Source organism: Amblyomma mixtum, chromosome 5 (assembly GCF_055824585.1).
Source record: "Amblyomma mixtum isolate Tamu chromosome 5, ASM5582458v1, whole genome shotgun sequence".
NCBI lineage: Eukaryota > Metazoa > Arthropoda > Arachnida > Ixodida > Ixodidae > Amblyomma > Amblyomma mixtum.
In genome coordinates this window covers 189,445,575-189,468,362 of record NC_143016.1, presented here as the reverse complement: position 1 = coordinate 189,468,362, position 22,788 = coordinate 189,445,575, and the positions used below count along the sequence as shown (strand labels likewise).

The 22,788-nt window shown below is 48.1% G+C and overlaps 1 protein-coding gene across 1 annotated transcript; it reads left to right on the top strand.

Annotated features, from left to right (window-relative positions):
- Positions 1 to 1,014: 1,014 nt before the first annotated feature.
- On the top strand, positions 1,015 to 22,332 carry LOC149345195 (transformer-2 protein homolog beta-like). The gene is made up of 10 exons (XM_089546493.1): positions 1,015 to 1,232; positions 5,788 to 5,975; positions 7,175 to 7,258; positions 10,235 to 10,249; positions 12,277 to 12,328; positions 12,622 to 12,750; positions 14,197 to 14,256; positions 14,317 to 14,432; positions 16,348 to 16,500; positions 16,774 to 22,332. The coding sequence occupies exons 1-10, from the start codon at positions 1,218 to 1,220 to the stop codon at positions 16,919 to 16,921; spliced, it is 960 nt and encodes a 319-aa protein (XP_089402619.1). The 5' UTR covers positions 1,015 to 1,217; the 3' UTR covers positions 16,922 to 22,332.
- The last annotated feature ends 456 nt before the right edge of the window (positions 22,333 to 22,788 follow it).

Here is a 22,788-nt window from a genome sequence, read left to right as displayed (position 1 = left end):
TTCGTCGTTATCGTCTTTTTACCCGACAATGCCTACCTGTTGCGCCGTCAACTGAGCGAGGAGACCAGCGAAGTCTTTAGGAAAGACGTTTCAAAAATAAGGGTCCATTGCATCGCAATGGGACGACACTAGCAGACGACAGGACGTCGCTACACGCAGCAAGTATGGAGCCTCGTCTACTTGGCGTCGTCTCGTTTGCTATCAATGGGGGATAAATATAAGAAAGAATAGGTTGAAACATTCACCAGGCAGCTTACTTTGCAGCGACCATTTTACCGAATTATGTTTAGACCGAACTGGAGCGAGGGCTATGTGAGGTGTCGACGGTGTTCGGTTGGTTCACATTAGAGCCTCCAGAAGGCATGGTACTGCTTTTTCTACGGAGCGTGTCATGTACTGTTTCGTATTGGAGCAAGTTAAGCCTGAATGGGCTTTAATTCGTGGTGCTTGGTGCAGTTGACTTCTAACAGCGCTTCTCACGCGCACTGTAGCATTCGTCTTTCTTGTCAGTCGTTCCTCTCGCGCTGTGCCTTTTCTTTGCTGCGCGAAAATTCGGTTTTAAGATGACCTAGCCTCATCGTCATTCCACTACTTGTCGTTTACGCTAGGAAGACAAGAACCAGGCGAGGCAGGGTGAGACCTGCATGCCTGTTTTCTTCGCTTTCGCAGAAATTACAGGGTTCTGCACACAATGCTCACATTTCTCGCGTTCAGCTTGCTTGTTCCTTTCATATAACAGCAGGCATAACACGAGAACAACGCAAAGAACTGAGAACGAAAGGGCGAAAGACGTGACTTTTTGCAGTTGGGTGGGACAAGCCACCCAACTTCCGGTGGCTTCACTCGCGCTCGTCTCGGAAAGCGGGAATGCGGCATCCAGCCACCTATAATATATGTTCCGGATAGAGCTAATATACCAACTCCGAAAGGGCTCACTATGCATTTTAGTAGCATTGGTCGCGTGACGTGTGCTGTCGCTTGCGCTTGGAGGAACCCTAGCGGCAAGTGCGAGAAGTGCTCCGCGTCCACGAGCATTCGCGGTAGCCATATTGTGTGGTGTGCTGCAGCGTGCGTCGTGTGCGCCGTGTTCCAGTGGAGTTAGCGTCCATCGCTGCCGGCAGTTGGTGTTCCTCGTGTTGTGCGCTCGCCTGGCGTGTCGCCCGGGGATTCGCTTCCTTCCCTGAGTACAAGTCGTACCGACTTCAGCGAGGCCGAGAATGAGTGACCGCGAGGTGAGTGTACGCGTGAACGATCTCGCCGCAACATGCTTGCTGTGCTGTAGAGTAAGCAGTACACCGGGTGTTAGCGATTTATGTTTATCCGTACTACCTGTGGTCGCTTGGGCGTAGTTGCAATTCCTCTTGCGCCGCAATGCGTTCGCGCGCTCTGCTACGTTGTGCGGCCAACGAGCGCCATGAAGGCGTAGTCAATATGGCGCGCACAAAGCCACGGCGCCGTTCTCAGCACGCTCCTTCCTTTGCCCCGTTCAAGGTCGCGCGAGCATCGTGGCGAAGTGATTGGGGCAGCGTGGTATATCGCCCTGAGCACATTGGCGGCTAGCACGCCGCTGTTCGCTGTGCTGCGTTTTCACAGCGGTCGGTGCCGCACTGCAGTGTTAACTGGCGGTGTGGACTCGTCGCGTTGTTTCATGCTGGGTTCGGTTGCGGCCATTTTGCCGTTCCTTGCACGCGGCACTAAGCAGCTATATAAGCGGCACAGGCGTCTGCACCCCCGGAGATCGCGTTATGCTTTGATGGGGCCTGAATACGGAGGTGACTGGGCAGGGACTCGGCTATGAATAGCGGCCTGCAAGCTGCTGCGGTGAACTTTAGCAGCGATTCCGCCGCGCAACGTAGCCGTCCGTAATGTGTACAGGCTGTGCTGATGTGTCCTGCTGACAGGAAATTAACCGTGGGCTTTGTGCTGGAGTGGGTTGAGAAATAGCGGTGGCAGCGAAGGTTTTTTTTTACTTCTCTGTTTTCACATGCAGCAGTGTTCGCGTCCACACACTCGCGTGGCGAGCGGCGTGCTCCGATGTGCGACAGTGGCGTCATCTACCTTTAGACAGGGCGGTCTATCGATGGGTGAGGCGCTCCTCTTGAGCTCATGGGGCGGATAGACTAGCGCTGTACGCACCTTTGGCAATCTGGGCGAAGATACGGTAGGATACGGTCGTTATCAGACCTGTCGCGCCTAGAGCGCGATAGTCTGCGGCTACAGAGTTACCTTTATTAACGGCACGCTGAGGACAAAGTAAATTTGGTTCATGCCGATTTTTACCTTGTTCTGACGGCACGCTACTTTCACTGTAAATTTTAAATACGAGTATCGCGTCTAGAGCCAGTTTCCACAAGCAAGCTACAGTTTTTTTTGTTTCTGGGTATCATTAGCATCCACTTCCAGAGTAAACTTTAAGCGGCATTGTCTTCACTAGCGGTGGGAAAATTGTATTCCATTTTCAACTCCAGATTTCTTGCCAATGAATTGCTGCCAGGCAGATTTGAACAGAGCCGCAAGAGGCTAAACTACCCTGTTGAGAAGAAAGATTGGGTGAAATTTATGCAAGACTCATGGCAAGCAATGTCTTGTTTGCATTGGAAAACGCCAGCGTTGTTTTACGGGCATGTGCAATATTTCTAACTAAGTGTCACAGCGATAGTAACATTGAACCACCGCAATTCGCGTAATGAGTGCTGAAGGAATCGGAGGATCTGCATTGTTTATTTCGAAGGTGCACATGGCGCTAAGGTGCAGAAAAAATAAAATCATGGGTTGCAAAGTTTCTGTGCATCATAAAGACGGATCAGTAACACGTTCTGCTGGGCGAGTTGGTTCATCTTGGTAATGTAAAAGCGCTCCTTTGTGTCTGTGTTCTGTCCCCGTCCTTTCTTAGTCATTTTGCGCTAAAAGCTTTTTACATTACCAAAATAAAGACTGATCTTGCTACCAGGCTCGCAGTATTGAATATTTTTTGCTTTTGCTTGTTGACATTAAAAAGTGGCCTATTTAAATGATGTAAAGGTTGTTAACTTTTGTCTCAAACAGTGAAATCAGTGGACCTAGGAAAAAATTCTAAGGACGATTACGATACTCCCTAATGTGATATTTGAGCAAATCTGTCTTGTGCTTTTTAGGCTTATTGCTTCGTTTTGCTGGGTCGTCGGCATGTCTGGCGATGATATTAGTTCGATAGAAGTATTAGTTGATGCAGATGACGATGTGCAATGCACAGCATGCAAGAATGTGTTTATTAGTTTGATATCAGTATTAGTAGGAGACGGCGACGATGTGCAATGTGCAGCGCGAGTGTGTGTTGCATTGTAGCACGAGGTGTGATTGCTGCAGTGATAGCTATTGCTCTCTTGTGGTGGCCAGCGAAGCTGATCTGTTCGTGGCTCCGCGAGTTCAGATCTCAGTTGTGGCAGTGTTGGTTTTTATTTATTTACGTATGGTTTTTCCTGGTTACAGTGACGGCAGCGACTTGGCTGAGCCCACTAATGGGTGTTTTAGAGCTGCACTAAAACTGAATTCGCAATGTGTGCAGTTGCATACAAAGTGTCTTAACGGTTAACAAGGCCAGCAGGAATGCCTTTGAGACCTTTGTGCCCCCAATGCTTGCTTGGTTAATGACCAGATGCAATACTTGCCAGTTAAAGTGATCCGGAACATCCCAACTTGGGCTCGTGTAGTTTGGCTGGTTCAGAGGTCATGACAGTGGGTTAGGTACAGTTTATACACTGAGTGAGGCCATTAAGCTGCCCCAGATCTCCGATTTTTGTTTCCTCAGTTTGTGATGTGGTGGCCAGCGCACTGTTTTCAGCTGTATATTGGCGGACGTGACACGCTCATGCAAGTAATGGATGTGAATCTGGTTGTGTGCTGGAATAGCTAGCACGTGCTGTATATTTTGCGGAGGATTTTATGTATTCGCCATTGCTGTACCTTTGTTGCCCTTTCAAAGCGGCACTTGGTGTTCAGGAATGCTTAGCTGTGCTCAGGAGAAAGAGTGGATCAATTGACGCCCCTGCTCTCAATCTATTGCACGTGTGGTGCATGGGCGTAGGGAGGTAAACGTACAAATGGCGTTTCTTCAGCACTAGAGCGTTGCTCCTCTGCAATGGTTACTGGTGGCTTGTCTCTGTGCAGAGCGAGTGCATGCATGTGCTTAGCCAACATTGCTGACATTTCTCGCTGTAGCATGCACGTCTTGCCTGATAGGTTACCTTAAGGTGTTGGACTTCTTGGTTTATTTTTTTTTTATAAATTCGGCGGACTTTTTTCAGTGTTCATTTCAGAATGCCACTTTCGTTCTTTTTTTTTGGCAAGTGGTACTTTCTACATATGAATTTTTGGTTTTTATCGGTGAAATATATGATGTTCCTATGGGGTCAAAAGTGATGTACAGTTTACGTATACCTTTTTATTTTACACTGACTGCTCGTGTAGCAGTATGTACCACATAAATGACCGTCTTAAAATCTGCAATGTTTTAAGAAAGTTTTGCAGCCTTAAGAAAAACCAAAAAAATGCCGAAGTTAAATGATTGGGCTGTGAGTCGAAACGTAAATGGTAGTTCTAAAAACTTGATTGTCATTATCTGGTTGCACTCTGGGCTAGACGAATTGCAAGTGCTGCTTAAGCGTTGTAGAAGCCAGAACATTACATCTTCCTGCCTGTTATGCATGGTTTTGCATTGACGGTTGTTACGGTTCCAAAAGTTCATGCAATGGAAAAACCTACATAACGAAGAGACGGCCTGAAGTTGGTGATAAGTCTCAGCAGATGGCATTACGCTAGCCAGTAGTGCTTAGCTCGAGCTTTCCTATCTGCAACGGTGGGTCTGAGTTTGCCGACCAGTGCTGCATAACTCAGTTACTGTACTAAATTCCTAAAGTATTTTTGGCTCACCATGTTCCTGTTTCCAGCACTTTCAGTTTTCTGCTGTGACCTCCTTTAACTGATATTAAATAACCATTTGGTTGTAACATGCATGCCAGAAATACCGACCTTTTTCGGTGAAAGGCAGCGCACCAGAGGGGTCTGAGTAAGTAGCATTTCAATGCCCACTTGAAGATGTCTGCTGGGAGACCTGGGCTTAATTTTTTCTTACTCGTTTTTCATTTGGGCTTTGCTAAAGTGAGAAGCATTTCAGTTCGGATGTGGTGTGGTGAATTATTTTAGGGACTTTGTTGTTTGCAGAGGATTCATCCTCCTCTTAGCTATTGCGAAATGTGTGGCAGTTTTGCTTATATAGTTTGCGTCTGCAGGTTGCAAGTGACATGGTTGTCGCAAAAAGGATTGTACGTATTAGAAGCAAGCTGGAACTGATGAGGATCATATGGGAGCTGTAGATGAGAAAAACAGGGAAGCGTCAGTTGGTTAGTATCAGCAAGTTCTATCAGCTGCTGCTGGTTGCAAGGCCTGGGCTTGATAGTGTCTGTAATGCTAAATTTTGTTATGCATCACAACGAAAAGAGCGCAAACTTCACGAAGGACGCTGAAAGGGGAGACGAGACATAGGCGCTGACTAACAACAGTTAGTTGTTAGTCAGCGCCTATGTCTCGTCTCCCCTTTCAGCGTCCTTCGTAAAGTTTGCGCTCTTTTCGTTGTGATGGAAAACCAACTAGCTCGTGATGTGTTCTTCTTGCTACGCATGCTGCTTCCCCAAAGCAGTTGTTCGGAGAATTTGAACTGAGGCCAGGAAGTGATGTTGAGGGGGGAAGCTCCATGTGGCTTTGCAGTGAGGCTACCCATAACCAGTTGCTGTCGTCATCGTGTGTTCACAGGGTAGCCCCGAGGAGGAGACCGTGGAGGAGTACCCGCAGGGCAATGCGGGGGCCGATGACGAGGAGGAGGAGGATGCCGGGGGAGAGAGGGAGGAGGAAGAGGACGATGGGGGCCGCAAGAGCCGCGAGGAAGGCTCACCCGAGGAGGACTCTCGGGACGATCGCCGCAGGCAGCACTCTCGCTCCCGGTAAGTGCGCTCTGGCTGTTGTGCTGCATGTTGCGGAGCTCATTGGTACCCTTGTCATGCGGGCAAGAGAGAGCTTTAGAATAGGGCGACCCAAACAGTTAGAGGGATGGGGAATGGTGCCCGTTATTCCCCATCCTCTCTCCGATACGGTCACCCTATTGTAAAATTCACTTAACCCTGTGCCCTCTCAGTCAGTGGCCATTTAAATTTTCGAGAGCCATTCTGCTGAGAGGGCTTCTCTGTCACATGGGGAATTTTATTGGACAAGTAGTGAGTCTGCGGTCTGACAGGATGTGCTAAGTGCAGCAAGGCATAATAAAAGTGTGAAGTGGTAATAAACCGAAGTATCCATATCAAAGTAAGAGCTATATTTAATTGAAAGTTGTTTGAGAGAAGCTACTGAAATTGTTCAGTTTGGTGCAATCCTCATACAGCGGTGATGGGCAATGACGATGCACTTCATTTCAGAAGCATTAATTCTTAGCTGGCACAGCTGCCACTGTTGCAGCACTTCTGGGTTACTTCTTTTGCTTGCTTCTGTAGCAGACTGTGCCAAGAGGCAAAAGTGAGCAGGGCACTGCAGAAAACCACGCTACTTTGTTCACATCTGTCTGTGGAGCTGTCAGTTTAATGTGCTAGCTTTAAGGGTTTGGTTACGGGTCTGAGATTTGGCATTTCAAGGAAAATCTGGATTGGTCAAGTGGGTCAGGTTTCACAGCCTCGTGAGCTTGCACGGATATTTCAAATACCCCACAAGTGATCTCTCAGAACTGCAGTGGTGGATGTTGCTACACAATTTTCTATTGGTCTACAAGGTCGTGACATCTTTCCGCCACCATTACTTACGTAATGCCTCTGAAGAAAGAAAAGCAGTTGCTCTGGAGAGAATAATGGGGCCCGAACTGCTGCTCCTTGGGTCGTGAGGGACATTTGTTTGGCTTTGTTAAAGGGAGGCGTTGTGGTAATTAGAGATGTGCACTCTGCTGTGTCTCGTCTCCGTGTACCATTGTTGGCTGTCACGTGCACTACGCCTAGACCATGGCGTTTGCGTATTTGGGGCATCGGTGGAAGGTTTTACGATATGGTACTTGCATTGTAGGGACTGCAGCTGGGCTTTATAGTCACTCTTGTAGCTTTCTAGTGAGATGAGCGCTCTTGTACGCTGGGACTTCACACACAGCTGTGCTCTTGTCTTGCAGGAGCCGGTCACGGTCCTCCAGGCGACGTCACCGTCACTACAGCCGCTCCCACTCCCGATCACCGAGGCGGAGCAGATACTACTAGTGAGTGTCTCCTCCCATAGTGTCAGCCTCTGGGTTATAGGTGGGGCATCCAGCACAGTTTCCACTCTGCAATTTGCTGGGATGGTTTGGCTTTTTGTGTGGTCACTAATCTGACTTGTGTTTTGAATCCCGTAGCCTCCTAAACTTGCCCGCACTCTTAGTTGCCCACTTCTGCTTTCTGATCAGTTATTTTTAAATAGTTACCCTATTAATCTCCCATTGATGAACACCACAAAAAAAAAAAAAATCCGCCTTGCTGCTTGGTTTTGGTGACTGTTGGCTTCTGTCATGTTAGTCAGCCTAAGTGTGTATGGCCCTTCATTTCCAAAAATAGAAATTTAAGAGTATACCAAGGAGAAAGTTGGTCAGGCATTATGTCCAACGAAAAACGTGGCATTTGGATGAGACAAAGAAAGGGGAGAACAGTACGAGTGACTACCGTATTTACTCACAGATGATTGCACTTTTTTTTTTTTTTTTGAAAAAAAATGATGCAAATTTAGGGGTGCGATCATTACGTGCGGTAAATTTTTTACAAAATTTTGAGCACTGAAAACGCTAAGAAGTTGCAGGCAGACAACCTTTGTCACACGGGCATGCTACCTGTGGTTACGCCGCTAAACGCGGTTATCGCGAACAGAGCTCGGTGACCTCGGCTTACGTCGAAAAGCGCACGAGCTGGCCCGCTTCAAGAACGTACTTTCCTCGCACAAAATCAGATTCCAAGAGCAACGCATTAAAATAGGCAGTGTATGTAGTGCTGCGCAACGTTTTTATGCAGGCTCCAAATATTAGTTTGCTCCAATTGGGCTCCAAGATGTCTCCAAATATTAGTCGCTGTACTGTGGCTTCTGCACAACTAAACTTGGGTATTGTGGTGTATCACAGATATACCTTTCGAGTGTAACACGGCTGGTACAAGGCGATTGGATGTGTAGCGCTTACATTGTGAGTTTCTCATGTTTGGTGAGGTTTTTTTTTTATTACTTTGTGTATACCTACAACTAGCTCAACAGTCCACAATTCTGCACATTGGTTCGCATACTTGTGTGCCGAATAAGCCACTGTGGTGGATCAGTGGTTATGGCGCTCGGCGACACTAAGGATGCGGGTTCAATCCCGGCTGCGGCAGTCACATTTCAATGGAGGTGAAATGCGAGAGGAGCGTGCACTGTGCACACGTGGTTGAAGTTATCCGGAGCCCTCCAGTACGGCGTCCCTCATAGCCTGAGTTTCTTTGGGACATAAACCCTATAAACTAAACAAATCTGTGCCAAATTTTCTGGCAGCACTTCCATCGGTTTCATCCCAGCTCAGTTTCTCACTCTGTTATGCTTGGAAAGATTGCTGTTCATCTGTTCTGCACTAAAGCACCTGTTTTAGGATGCTGAAATCCTGGTGGTCCAGCTAGTGAAATTGTTTGTTTATGTTCGTGTTCTGGTGCTTTTTGTGGTGTTTATTCGTTGCTGGGAAAGACTGCCAACTGGTTTTTGTTTTTCTGCTCTGTAAAACTAAATTTTTGTCGTCTCCATTCTCCTATCCGTTTTCTTTCTGACGTTACGACGAGGTGATTGTACAGCAGGCGGCGGTTCTGCCTTTGCATAACCTGTCATACAGTCGAACCCGGATATATCGAATTCGAAGGGGATCGGAAAATAGTTCGATATAGCGAAAATTCGATATACAGATATAGGCTAAAACTGCACTCCCGATCATAACAAATTGTGGCTTACCGTTTGGAACAGCCGCGAATCACATAGTATGGGCGCGCAATGTGAAAGCGCTTTATTTCGCGGGAAAAAAAAATCACTAATTTTGGGCTGCTTTTTCCCCTGGGAAACGAAGTTCAAAACACTGGCCTCGATCTTCTCGAGACTGTCCAGGTGCGAGAGCACAGTGCCTTCCATTTCGCCGCAACAGCGCCGAATCAGGCTAACGCTGACGCCAGTTCAGTGGCTGCGCACGGACGCGTTTCTTCGACAACACAGTTGCCCTCGTCGTCGCTGGAGTCGGCGTCTTGAACGCCAGCTACCGCTTGAACTTCGCTGTCAGCGTTAAAGTCCTCAACAGTCACTTCGGACGGAACGGCGCCGAGAAAATTGGACAAGTCGCGAAACGCGTCGTCCAAGCACTCATCGTCATCTAAATCTTCCGGACATTCATCTCCGGCCACTTCAAGGCCTGCCTTGCCAAAACAGTTGGCTACTGGGGCCTGCTTCACATCGCGCGTTGAAACACAGGCACACACACAAAACAAAACACGCGAGGCGCAGATGGAGCGATAAGAGCGAAGCCTATGCGAGCGGCAGTCAACCCGGCTGCGAAGGAACGACAGAGGGAAAAGAAAGAGCAGGGAGAAAGATCGGCGCTCTGGGCTTCGTTTTTTTTTTTTTTTTCTGAGCTCTCTCTTTTCCCCAGACCCACGATGTGCCCACGAGCGACCGTTTTCTCTCTCTCTCTTTCCCCAAGAAGCGTGGTCGCCGCGCGTCTCCATGCGGCGCTCTCTCTTCACTGATCTCCAATGACCTTGACGGAGCACACGCCGGCGGTACAGGAGGAGAGGAGGAGCGGGAAAGCTCGCGCCGGTGGGGCGCAAAAACGGGGAACAAAAAAAAAAAGGGCCCTGCGCCTGCTGACTGCGGAAATGCTCTCCGCTGAGGCGGCTGAGGACCGGACAGGAATGTCTTTGGGGAAAGCGCACCTTCCAGGGGCGCGGCGCGGCGTTCGATATATCCAATGTCCGGCGAAAATGGAATTCGATATACAACGCAACTGTCCTATACTTTTACATAGTATTTTCAAGGGGGTAATCTGTGTGTTCGATATAGCCAATAATTCGAAATATGCGGGTTCGATATATCCGGGTTCGACTGTATAACATTTGTGTCAAAGTGGCTGTGGTGGTTTCATTACTGAGTTGTGTGAGACGTGGATAAGCAACTGGCTGACAGCCTTTTTTTTTTTTCTTCATTGCAGCTCTCGCAGTCGAAGGTGAGTGTGATGTCTTCTTTGAATTGGTTCCTTGGCATGTGACGTTTATTCTCGCTTCTAAAACATTGCAGTGTCTAGTGGAGGCTGAACTAAGCCTGAAATAAGGAGCAGAGAAAAAATGACCGAACAAAGCATCTATTGAGGCGGTGCTGTTAGTGGCTTTGGATGCTAAGGCCATTGTGGAATATAGTTGCAGCTCCTATAACGAAGCCCAAGGAGCCCTGCTTGTTTCATGCTTGCAGGCTCGTTCCACGAAGTCACTGTACAGCTCACATGCACACTGTGCTCTTTTCAATTGCCTCGTTGCTGCAGGGCCATTTGAAACTGAAACTGTGCTGTACGGTTAGTTGCAGTATGCTGGTACAGTAGCCGACCGATATTTCGGACTTCAGTAATTCAGACTAGCGCGATATTTCGGACTTCGCCGAGGAACCGTCCCGCACCTCACAGGAACGTGTACATTTTCACGACCGATATTTGACTTTGCGGGGTCAAAGAGTTTCGAATTTTTGGACTAAAATAGGCGCCAACCAATATTGTGGTGATCGTTTTTCAGCCGAAAGTTAAAGTTGTTATTGCGGCCTAATATAGACTCTGGCGGGCATCGCTGTCACTACCAACCTGTTTGCCGCCACCGAGAAGGGCGTCATCTTGGATTTAAACGGAATCGACTTGGCGGGCGCAATCGGACTGGCTTGGATAGGCTTGGCTGTTTGTCCTCCATCATTGCCATTCAAGATAATGAGATGCTCTCCATTGCCATTGAGATGGCCTACAAAGGGCGCGTGATCACATTGAAAATGGTACAGCGGAACAGCTGCAGCGTCCGCCGCGGATTGGGCGACGCATTCGGAGGCGCCCCATCTGTTTGCCCCATGCAAACTGACTGTTCTTGCTTCGCGCAGCCAGTGCATTCATTTGCGGCATGACTGCGGCCGCATCACACTGTCTGGTATCATGATGTGATAGGGTGCGGACATAACGAAAGCACGGCTAGGACTCAGTCTAATATTATCGCTTGTAGGCGGAACATGTGAAGCGGCAATTTTCGAGATTCTGAAAGTTGGTTTTTCTCAGAAAAGTCGTATTTTTGTGAATTCACGCATTTTTCGGACTGTTTGATTATTTGGGCCATTTTTCGGGTCCTGCCGAGTCCGAAAAATCGGTCGGCGACTGTAATGTTTATGATGCAGCGATTACATCACACTCTTGTGTGCCTGATAAATTTCTTGAATAGTGACTTGAAGCAGGGACTTCGTGAAATGGCTAAAATTACTGAATACATGTTTGCATGACCTGTCTTGTTTAGCAAGGTGGCAGTAGGTATTATTGAGCGGGTAATGAACGAGATGGCAAACTTAGTGCTGCCTGTAGAAGTTACCTCAAAAGTGGCAAAAGTTGAAAATGATTTTTGCAGGAACAAGATGCCTCATGGCTGTGTAAGTTGGTTGAAATGACCAGGATGGAGAAAACGCATGTAAAAAATGGTATTCCGCTTGAGATAATGAAATTGGCAACGAACTGCACCTTGTAAAGCCGAACCTCGGCCAATGGAGAAGTCATGTCAGCACCAAGAATGCTTTATTGAAGTTGTTTTACGTTGCATTCGGATTGGACATCTGCATGTTACACATCACCTTGTACTCGTGAAAAGAGCAAATACTCTTTGTGACATACGTGGCGAAGTGGTCACAGTACACATTGTTTGATTTTTATACAGAAAACTCGAAAAACTAAGTAAAAAAAGCATTTTACCGCATTCTATTACATTCCTTGCCACCCCAACTTACGAGAGAATCACTGAAAATCTAGTATTGGGCCAGCACAACAGTGAGATCTTTCCTACCCTGCGTTCAGCGCATGATAGCCCCAGCCGCTTACAAGACATGAAACCCGACGCCCCAACAAACCAGTAAAAGTTTTGTTACAGGGCATTTAAAAACTGCCACAGCCTTTAATACTTTCATTTGTCACCTTCTGTGGAAGCACGACTGTGTGAAATGAGGGTGTGTGTCTCGACTCTGCAGGAGCCACAGCCGCTCTCCCATGTCGAACCGCCGGCGCCACGTCGGAAGCCGGGTGAGTCTGCTCTCTTTGATCCGTTTGTGGAGAAAACTGTAGCCTGCAGCTCGCAAGGGGTAATTGAGACATTTTCCAAGATAATCCAGGAATGTTGCACGAGACAGTTACAGGATCAAGAGATGCATGCATTTGGTTTTTACTCTTACTGTTCTGCATTGGGCTTTTGTTGAGGTATTGATTGTTTGCTCTTGCCGAAAGTTTATATGTTGCCAGGAGGATGTGCTAGCTCACTTGTGTGACTCTGAAGTAGCTCCAGGTGGTTGGCAGTGTCTGACGAGTGGTCCCTGCAGGACAACCCGAACACGAGCCGGTGCCTGGGCGTGTTTGGGCTCAGCCTGTACACGCAGGAGCGGGACCTCAAGGAGGTCTTCTCCAAGTACGGCCCCCTCGAGGATGTCCAGGTGGTCTACGATGCACAGGTGGGTCTCTTCTGCCTCTGTGTGGCCAAGCATCTCTTGTGCTCTCTGATGCAGGTCAGGCCAATGCGTAGCCAGCTTGTTGTAGTTATGAGGGGCTCTGTGTTTACCTGCAGCATGTGATCTTGGGTGGGCAGGGGGGAGGGCGAAGGTGCTGGTGAAGTTGCACGCTATTAATGCAATGAGAGGAGCTCAGTGACTGTAGGTTGTGTTGGTTGTGCAACTTGAAGCGAACTGGGTTGATCCAAGACGCACACAGTAGGACGAAGAAACCGGTGAATGCAGGGCTGTGTTGGTTTGTGTGCAAGCAATGCATGTCCAGAACCAACCGCCACGGTGGCTCATTGGGTATGGTGCTTGGCTACTGACCTGAAAGACGAGCGTTCGATCCTGGCCACAGCAGTTGTGTTTCGATGCAGGTGAAATGCTTGAGGCACGTGTGCTGTAATGTCCATGCGCATTAAGGACTTCCAGCTGGTCAAAATTATCTGGGGCCCTCCACTGCGGCGTCCCTCATAGCCCGAGTTGCTTTGGGATGTTAAACCCCGTAAACGAAAGCATATCCAGGACCGAAACCAGTTTCTTTGAAGCACTGCTACCGGTACGCTAAGGAAAGCTTCAGACACAGAAGTTGGAAGCTTTGTTGCTACTGCCATTCATTGTTGCAAATCACTTTGCAGCAGACAAGTTTTCTCGCATAGTTTTTTTATATTCTAAAAATACCATGATTGCAGGCTTTCCACTGCACTTTGAGTTATACATTAGTTCATTTTGATGATTCATTCTTTTAAAGCTCAACGAGAGCATGGACGGTGAAACATCAGGACACAGAAGCACTTTCACGAACCGTGTCTTCGCAGCACTTCGGAGCAGTCAGTGTCTTCACAGCAATGAACCCATGCCAATTAGCCCAATTATTGTTACAGATGATCCATGTTTCTCAGTCCATTTTTTTTTTAGTGATCCAATCGTATCGCGGGGCTGTACTGTGCAAAATGTTTTGCAGTTCTGGGTCTGGAGCCAGATGAAAAGTGCCATGTCTACCTCGGGGGGATCAAGCACGGTGGGAAGGGAAGTAGTGAACACATCTTGGCCGTGCTCAGCTGCTGTTATTTGACTGAGCCTGCAATGTAGAGGGCATCGTGACCTTGTGAGAGTCTGTCCCGATTGTGTGTTGCATTATGAGGTGGCACTTGCGGATATTGGGGAAGTTGGGACTGCGTAAATAGGACGAGACTCTGAGAAATACAACACCGCGGTATTTGTTTCATTGCCTGTTATCCTCGTCCGGTATGCGCAGTCTCAGCTTTACTCGAAACAGAACCATCTAGCCTGCAAGGACATTCTTCTATGAAACATACTTTGCATTTTGGCTGCTGAGTGCATCTGCCCGATCTGTTGTAGAAAGGCTCAAGTGCTCATCGTGCACTCTGTTCTTCTTGCCCGCAGTCTGGCCGGTCCCGAGGCTTTGCCTTCGTCTACTTTGAGAGCGTAGAGGACGCCAAAGCGGTGAGTGTGTGTGTGTGCTGTGGTCCCAGCAGCAGCCGCTGATGGTGGGGCCGCTTGCAGGCCAAGGACCGCTGCAATGGCCTGGAGATCGACGGCCGCAAGATCCGGGTGGACTACTCCATCACTCAGCGGGCGCACACCCCAACACCGGGCATCTACATGGGCAAGCCTTCCTAGTGAGTGATGACCCCAGTTGGGCGGCAGTTGGCATTGTGGTAACGCACGAAAAAGCACGTGAGCACTTGCAAAGAATGTTTTGTTTGCATTTGAAAGTAGCGCATGTCTTTATTTGACTGTAACGTTATGGAAAAGCACCAGGCTGTGTCGTCAGCAGTGTCTTTCGTTGTGCAGGCAAAAGGCAGGACTGTCCTCATATGGTGGGCCGGTCTGCATGTTTTTGGACATAATTCGTGGCGCCATTAGAATTTGTGCGGTTGGTTAAGCCGCAAGGCAGAAGAAAGGAAGCAGCATAAGTTTCCACAAGTTTATTGCAGTTTGTGAAAGCGCCGGGCACTGGAGCGGGTCGAGTTTGGTGACGTATCAGCTTCATGGCTAGCATTGCATTTCTGCATCGAAATCTGATCGGTAGTTAGTGTCCCATAGTCTGCATGGTGGCTCTTTGGTCATGTGGCGAACAGTGCACGAATCAAGTAACGCCTGCAAATCGTTAGCATTGTGTTGTGCTGTCAGCATAAGAAGTTTAGGCGTGTGCATGTGATCATAAGATGAACTCAGGGGGCCATTTTCAGATGCCAATTACCCAGAGAATGGGCTGAGCCTCAGTTCGTGCAAAAAAAGACAAAACAGCTGCTGCAAGTCCCCTTAAGTGTTTACAGTGAGCAGCTAAGCTCGCAGCGTTTGAAGGAGCATTTCTGGTGGTAGCATGCACAACGCATAGTTTTTCTCTTGATTTTTGGGAGCTTCGACAAGTGTCGTTGGAACATCGGTCCTGGAGAACGATTCAACGACGCTAGGTTCTTGACAAAGCCATGCAGTGTTATTTCCCAGATTATTTAAATTTTCTCATTTTAGGTGGTCGTTCAGAACCTGGTGAACACAGCAGATACTGCTCTAAAGGCCACTCCAGTCGAGCAGAATTCACACACTCGAATGCAAATTCTAAAATAAGAAGCAAAGTGACTAATTTATAGCTCAACAGGGTGAGCGTAAATTTCGTTTGGCACCCAGGTTATATCCATGGAATTGTGCATCTCTTAGATCGCATTTGCTTTATTCTGTGTAGCTAAATAAAGTGTCAAGTAATTTCCACGTTCTCAGGAGTGAAGCGGTTTGGGGAAAATGGGAAGCATGTGCATCACAAGGTTCTGAGGCCTCGGCAGTGGCTCAGTGGTTATGGTGCTTGGCTCGTGACCCGAACGACACAGGTTCGACCCCGGCTGCAGCGGTCGCATTTTCGATGGCTGCGAAATTCTAGAGGCCCGTGTGCTGTGCGATGCCAGTGCACGTTAAAGAACCCCCAGGTGGTCGAAGTTTCCGGAGCTCTTCACTATGGTGCCCCTCACGGCCTGACCCGCTTTGGACGTTCAGCCCTTACAAACCAAACCAATCGTCGTGTGAAAAAGTTGCTTCTCGTCATGCATTGCGTTGTCCTATTTTGTGCTGGCAATCGGGGTATGCTGTAGAACTTAAGTTGCCCAGAAGTTGAGAACTGTGGACAATTAGTCTCTTCCCATAAGTCGCACTTTTGCCTGCCGTAGCAACGTGTTGGTTGGTGCTGGGGTGAAGAAGGTGTTGGGGTGATCTGCGGTCGAGGTGGATGGCCAGATCCGAGGACGATTATGCAGGTGTGCATAGACAAGGGCGATGGCTACAGGAGGCGATGCCAGAGAGGCGGCCCAGTCTGCTTGCTTGTTACGCTGGACACCACAACGGGCTTGGATAGGATACAGCAACAGGACGGTGAAGCGAAATGGTGGCCACACAAGGGCCATGTGTGGCTTGCGCCTGTGACCTCAGTCAGAGCCCAGGGGTTGTGTGGGGAAAGGTGTTCAGAGTGCATGGACCCTTGCATGGGCCCCACACGAGAACCAGGCCAAGGATTAACTGCTAACGTCTTGCTTTTGCTTGCAGCGGTGGTGGTGGCGGCGGCGGCGGCTACGGTGGAGGCGGCGGCGGTGGCGGTGGCGGCTACCGGGGCGGCTATCGGGATCGCTCGCCATCCCCTTACTACAGCCGGGGGCGGCGCTACTCCCGCTCTCGGTCTCGGTCGTACTCTCCCCGGAGGTACGGATACTACTGAGCGAGCGCAAAAACCTCTGTCTGTATCCCTTGCCTCTCTCTCACCCCCCACCCACCTCTCTTGGAGAGTTTTGTTTCATGCATTAGCAGCTGAGGCTGTTTTCATTTCAATAAAGGTTGTCTGCTGCTGCCCCCATCACTTTGCAGCCCCCTTGGAGAATAAACTGTGCTTGTGTGTGTGTGCGCGCGCGCTGCCTTGGTTGGCGGGAGTGTTGTTAACCGCTTTTCCCTGTTGTTCTCTTTGCAACCCCCACCAAGGGCTTGGAAGAAGGAAAACGAAGCGCATTGGTGTGTCTCTGTGAAGTTTGAAGTTGAAGTTTGCGAAGGGCAAGATGATTGCGGGCTTAGAAGAGCGAAGCCAGAAGGCGCGGGTTGGGCAGGCCACCAAGAGGTCCCTGCACGGTGAGCCTGGTGCCGTCCCCCACACCACATTCACACACATGCATATACCACACACGTACACGGGCACTCTTGGCTGACTCGGCGACCATCTGGTGGCTCCCTGTTGGTAAGCGGTGTTGTTGCTTTTGCTGCTTCTGCCTTAGAGTTGCTGTATAAGCTCTCTGTGGGAGCCAGAGTTGTGCCTCCTAGCCTAATGCAATCTCGTGACTGCAAGGCATTCGCGCGGTCTTGCTCCATACTGGCGCCTTTTGTCGGTTCTTTCATTGGGCTGTTGGTTCACCTGTGTTCTTATGCTTTGAGCTTCTTTTTGCCCAAGTGCACATTTTCATTGAGAACTAGACCATGCAATTGTAGCTTTCTCCTATCTACAGGGTAGTTATTCTGTTCACATAGGCTTTGTTGAAGTCTGTGCACTACTGACAAGTGTCTCGCTCGCTGAGACAGTAATTGAAGTTAGTTTGACTGCGAAAGTCGGAGGATTGAGTGAGTACTAACCGCTGCACGAAACGTTTCCCCTTGCACGCAAGAGTGGTGGGTTTTCCTCGTAATGTGGGTACTTGGGAGAGCATTATGGCAGAGCGACGCACAACTCCTGCTTCTGTAGGAAGCTTATACAGTCTCGCTCTACCGACCACGTTTTGCCCTCTGATGTCGGGACTGGCACCTTGCGATAGTTGAAACGCTGCTGGTGGGTGCCTGTATTCTTATTTAGGAGCGAACAGTGGCAAGCAAAAAGAAAGATCAGCACGGGTGACCAATAAGTGCAATGGACGAGTGGGAACGGCCTGGCATTCTTTATTGATGTGTTCGGAAACCACAGACCGCCATTGTGGTACTACTTTGGCGATTGGTCACTTGTACTAATCTTTGAATTGCCGCTTTTCTACTTGACAGTGACTGAGGCCGTAATGCACTGAGCACAAAGCAGGCGCATGTGCGGCATCGCACTTTCAGCCATGGAGGGGCTAAATAGAATTTGTGCCTGTGAAACGTTGCAAAAAGTGTACGATGCATATCGGCTGACTGGGGGAAACTGCAAGGAAGTTAAATACGAGGGGACTGCTCGTATTAGTAACATGCATGCAGGTAGTGCAGAAAAGTGCCGCAGGCATTTGGATTGAAGGGCACCTGACCACCCTCTGCTCAAAAATTATCGCTATACGCTGGTACTTCTCTGATGTCCCTGGAACAAAGCACAAAAACAAAAAAAAGGCCAGCAGTAGCGTTGCAGCCGTCTGATCAGTTTTCAGCTGACACTGTGCTCCCGTAACGGTGTAAACAGGCTAATATCTCATTGAAAGAAAGAAAAAAAAGACTGATAATGCTCTACAGCCGTCGTCAAAAGTTTGGAGCCCATGGGGTTTGCTTCTAAGCCGCGTAGTGACGCTTCTGTTGCATTCTTTAAAGTCCTACTTGTCAAAGAGGGCAGGACCAGAAATTTACGCTCGCGAGATTTGAAACACCGAGGGTGCATTGCGTAGCTGCACAATGGGGCACCGAAGCGAACCCCCTTGGCTCTAAATGTTTGACGAATGGTGTATACCTGTGAATCTTGAGTGGTGACGAAGGATACGTTTAACGGCTGTGTCAGCATCATATGCTTTGGATGTCGGCAGAGTCTGAGAAGATCTGCTTTGTTGAAAAATGTGGACGGCTTTGGTTTTATTTTCCGCCACCTTTCAGGGTGTGTATGGCTCTAATTTTTTCCGAGACCATCTCAACTCCATCTGTACCCAAAGATTGCATGTTTGAAATGTCTACCTGGTCAGGTGCCTTTTAAGGCGCCGCAGTGCACTTCAAATGTGAGGGTACTGCACCACATCCAATTAATGTTTGTGAGATATTGGCTTTTCTGCTGCAAGCCTGAAATATCTACTGGTAGCTTAGTATTCTAACAGAGCGGTTCTTCACATCTTAAGAGGATACTTGCTGCTGATGTTTGCCAAACTTGGTTTCTTCAGAGACTGCTCGGACAGCATGGATTGAAGTGCAGGCTTTCAAATCCTGCTGTGAAGTTGTGGTGCCTACCTTTACCTGTTGCAGACCTGCAGTGAAAGGCTACCTTTGTGTGGCATTGGGGCAGCTCATACCTATGAGAGGCTTTTAGTTAAGGCTCTTATTAACCCTGTAATGCCCAGGCATTGAAAATGTCAGTTAAAAAGATGAATATCATAGATTCAACTATTTATGGTTCTTTGAGGGCACGAATTTAAAAAGCTGGGAGACTCGTCAAGAAAAAAAATTGAGCAAAATGGCTAATTTTTGGATGTTGGACCATGAAACTGCAAATATGCAGGCATGCAGTAAACCAATAGGGGCATGCAGTAAACCAAGCTCAAAATTCAGAACTGCTCCATAGTCTGTAAATGCAGCATTACGACTGCAGAAGCTTCAGGCTGTTCCGTCATTGCGGTTTGTGCACAAATTTATTTTTTGGCCTCCATTTCGGGCTGCAAACACATTGGCCTTGCATTGATAAATATATTGGAGGGAGCTTACGTAAGTGAGCTACCAATTCGCAAAGCAGGCTGACCAAGCCGTATGAGCCGTGCACTTAACCCAAGCGTCATTACAGTGTGCAGGCAAAAAAAACTGCACAGTTGCTAGGTGCCGAAGTTATGTGTGCAGAAATGAAGGTTATTGTCATTTTTGCGCTCTGTGTTGACAAGCTGGGCATTAGAGGGTTAGTCTCGTGCAGCCAATGTGACTACTTCTGTGACTACATGTAGGCATAAACAGGCGCAAAGGGCATCACCGGGAGAGGGGCATTCCAGACTCGCATTTTAATGATCTTTCAGTTCCATCTCGGAATAACGAAAGTTGCAGCTGAGGAGCCAAAACGTTTCCTCTTAGGAACCTGGAGGAGTATTGAGCAAGCTCGTAGATACAAGTCACAACACACAAGTTCATTGACCCTTTCAGGCGCTATTTTTTTGTTTCAAGTAAAAGGTATATTCAGGTCTCCAAAAAAATCCGTTAATTTTCCAGTGCAAGATAAAAGGTTTATGTTTTACGGGGTTGCAGAAAATTTCGTTCAAAGTGTTGTAATGGTTGGAAATACTAATCAAATTCCAGGATTTTCCGACAACACCTTAGGGGCCATGGAATCATTTTGTATTTCAAAGGTCCATATTCTGCTCGAAATTGACAAAAAAAGGGGATGGTATTACTGGTGGCTGTTTCTGGCTGAATGGTTGCAGCTTGCAAGCATAGTTAATGCACTTTGAGAATTTGTAGTGGACCTGCACTTCGGCTATGCACACTCCAGGTGGCTGACAAAATTGGTGGCTTCAACAAATTGTTTTGCAGGGCAGGATATTCAGTAGCAGGTAGTCTTCCTCTTCGACGTCGGGGCCCGTATTCTGGATTTGTCCCGAGTAGACATCCAAATGGGCATGGCTTAAAGGGGGCGCTCTAGAAAAGAGTGAATGTTGCTGTTGCTGTCTTAGATTACATTATGTGTGTAAGAGCTCCCACCCCCTGCAAATGGAACACAGCTGAGTGTTCCCACCCTTGAACATTTCTTTAAGTCGTAAGTACTTGTAGCAAATGTTTCGTAATATTTAATTTTGCACTGAAATTGTTAGTGCATTGGCAGGTCCAGTTTCAACTGAGGTGGTGCAGCAGGAAAGACTGGTTGGCTGTCATCATGCAGCCATTGTCTCCACAGTTGGGGCTCCAACTAATTGGTGCAGAACAAAGTGAAGATGTCTGCTTAGTGGACACTTGCAGAATATGGTTCCTACAGGCAGATAGTGCTTAGTGTCCTTTACTAGTGGCACTCGCTAGACAGCGCACTCATATCGGTTGCCGTTTCCAGTGCAGCTAATTGGAGTACGAAGATGACCCGCCCGCTCATGAGCACCACTAGCACAGGAGGGTATGAATTTGGGCATGAAGTAGCCTGTCCTGAAACTTTGCAGCAGTGGCTACAGTGCCAGTAACACAACTGAACCTGATTGGTGCTTATTTCTGTGCCAGTTATTTGTTTTCACAGCCACCTTACGGGCAGTTGACAGAAGAAGGTAAAGGCTTGGATTGCGCCACCACACTCTTTTTAAGTAGGTTCATTCTGCTTGCGCTGGTACATTAACTAAAGCAACACATTGCATACTGCGTAATCGCCAAAGGACAGGGCTGTTTCCTGCTTGGTCACACAATCGTTTGTGGCAGCATGCCACCAAGTGGACTGCCAGGGAAGACTGGGCATCTTGCCAAGTTCTGAGAAGGTGGTGCGTGGTGTCTTGCTTTGCTGTGATCACTGACGGATGGCAGGTGCTTCGTGCCTGCTCACAACGGTGAGTGGCTGCATGCTACCAAGTGTGCCGCCAGGGAAGATGCTGCGCATCCTGCTGGTTTCCAAGAAGAGGAGCTAGGGAGTGCATGCTGCTGTACCAAGGATTGTCCCTTCGCTGGTGAGCGTGGCTGCTGATAGGCCTGCTGATGACTGGGATTGTTAAATACCTTGTAGTTGGGTGCATCTTAAAAATGCACTCCCTAATGGCCCTTGCGGAGATCTATGCGCTTGCAGACCAGGCTGTGCCAACAATACGTTTGCTGATGTCAGACATAATGGTGGGTTGTCATGGTTTGTAACATGTGTGCTACAAAGTTGCCCATGTTGTGTGCACTGCAGAGTAAAACGCTGCAGCCAGTACAATGCCCTTGGGAGCTTTCATGGGTGTTGTAATGACAGTAGTAAGTGTACAGCTAGACTGTGCTTTAACGAGAGGCATTCGTACGGGATGGTGAGCACCACTTTCTTATAAAGTGAGCCCCTATTTCAGTTCATGAAATTCGATAAGGTTGGTAAAACTAACTATTTCGTACTGCCAGCTATATGACTTACGATTGAAGTGCTGTTATTATCAGTTGAACACTTAATATGTACTTCCTCGCTGATTTCAGATATTGCTAAAGTATTACTCGGCTGTGGCTCCTCTTGGCAGTAGTCGTTTACCTTCATTCATGTACTGCAGTCAGTGGCAGGGTAGCTTTAACAAGCAGATTCGTTTCTGAATCCATTCTGTTTTTTGAATTTCCTGTCCTTTGCCATCGGCGAAAGTGATGCCAGTGCCGGTGTTCACTTTTCAATATTGGCTCTAGGCAAGGGCGTAGCTTTGGAGATTAAAAAATGGAATGGTTTTGGGAAAATCTTCATATCAACCCAGGATTGAATTCTTTCGATGTTGCTGTACCATGAAAGAGGAAGCAAAATGGAAGAAAATTTAACTGCTATTTTCTTGTTTGTTCAGCCTGGGCTTAAATGGAATGAGCTTATCTCGCTTCGAAGAAAGAAAACACCGAACCGGCATTTGTAAGTAGTGCAGGCAGATAGATGCCTGCCTCAACAATGGCCAAGTGTAAGGTCAGAAGTCTGAACAGTCGTCGAAATAAAAATATATGCAGAAGAAATGTGTGTTTGTGTGTAATGGCTCGCAATGTTGTAAAATACGGGTGTGTAGTACGAAATGTGGCCACAACATTCAAGACTCCTTCCTGCTGTAAACGTGAGATCGAAGGGGCCTGGCCCGATGGGCAAAATCGCCCAGTAGTTTCTGAAACAATTTTCCATGTGTCGAGTGTACCGCTGCTACCTGCCTTCCCATTGGACTCCTTTGTACACGTTGCTTGTGTGGCACTACGATGTCGGAAGCCACGTGTTTTGACCACCAGACCAGCTCCATGTAGGTTTTTCTCGTCTGTACAGATGTCTACAAATGTGAGGACGGGTTTTCGCACGGGTCATGGGGAGAGCTTGGAGGGGCGCCGAAAACTGCAGAAAAACCTTCACACTTGGGTTAGTTTGCAGAAGTAATTTGCCTTGAATTACTATTGAAAGCGACATTTCTTCCAGCCCTCGTAAGAGCC

Excerpts from the sequence above, each read along its gene's own strand:
- LOC149345195 (XM_089546493.1), top strand. Across the intron at positions 5,976-7,174 it reads AGGCAGCACTCTCGCTCCCG|GAGCCGGTCACGGTCCTCCA; the intron begins GTAAGTGCGCTC and ends CTTGTCTTGCAG. Across the intron at positions 14,433-16,347 it reads TACATGGGCAAGCCTTCCTA|CGGTGGTGGTGGCGGCGGCG; the intron begins GTGAGTGATGAC and ends TTTTGCTTGCAG.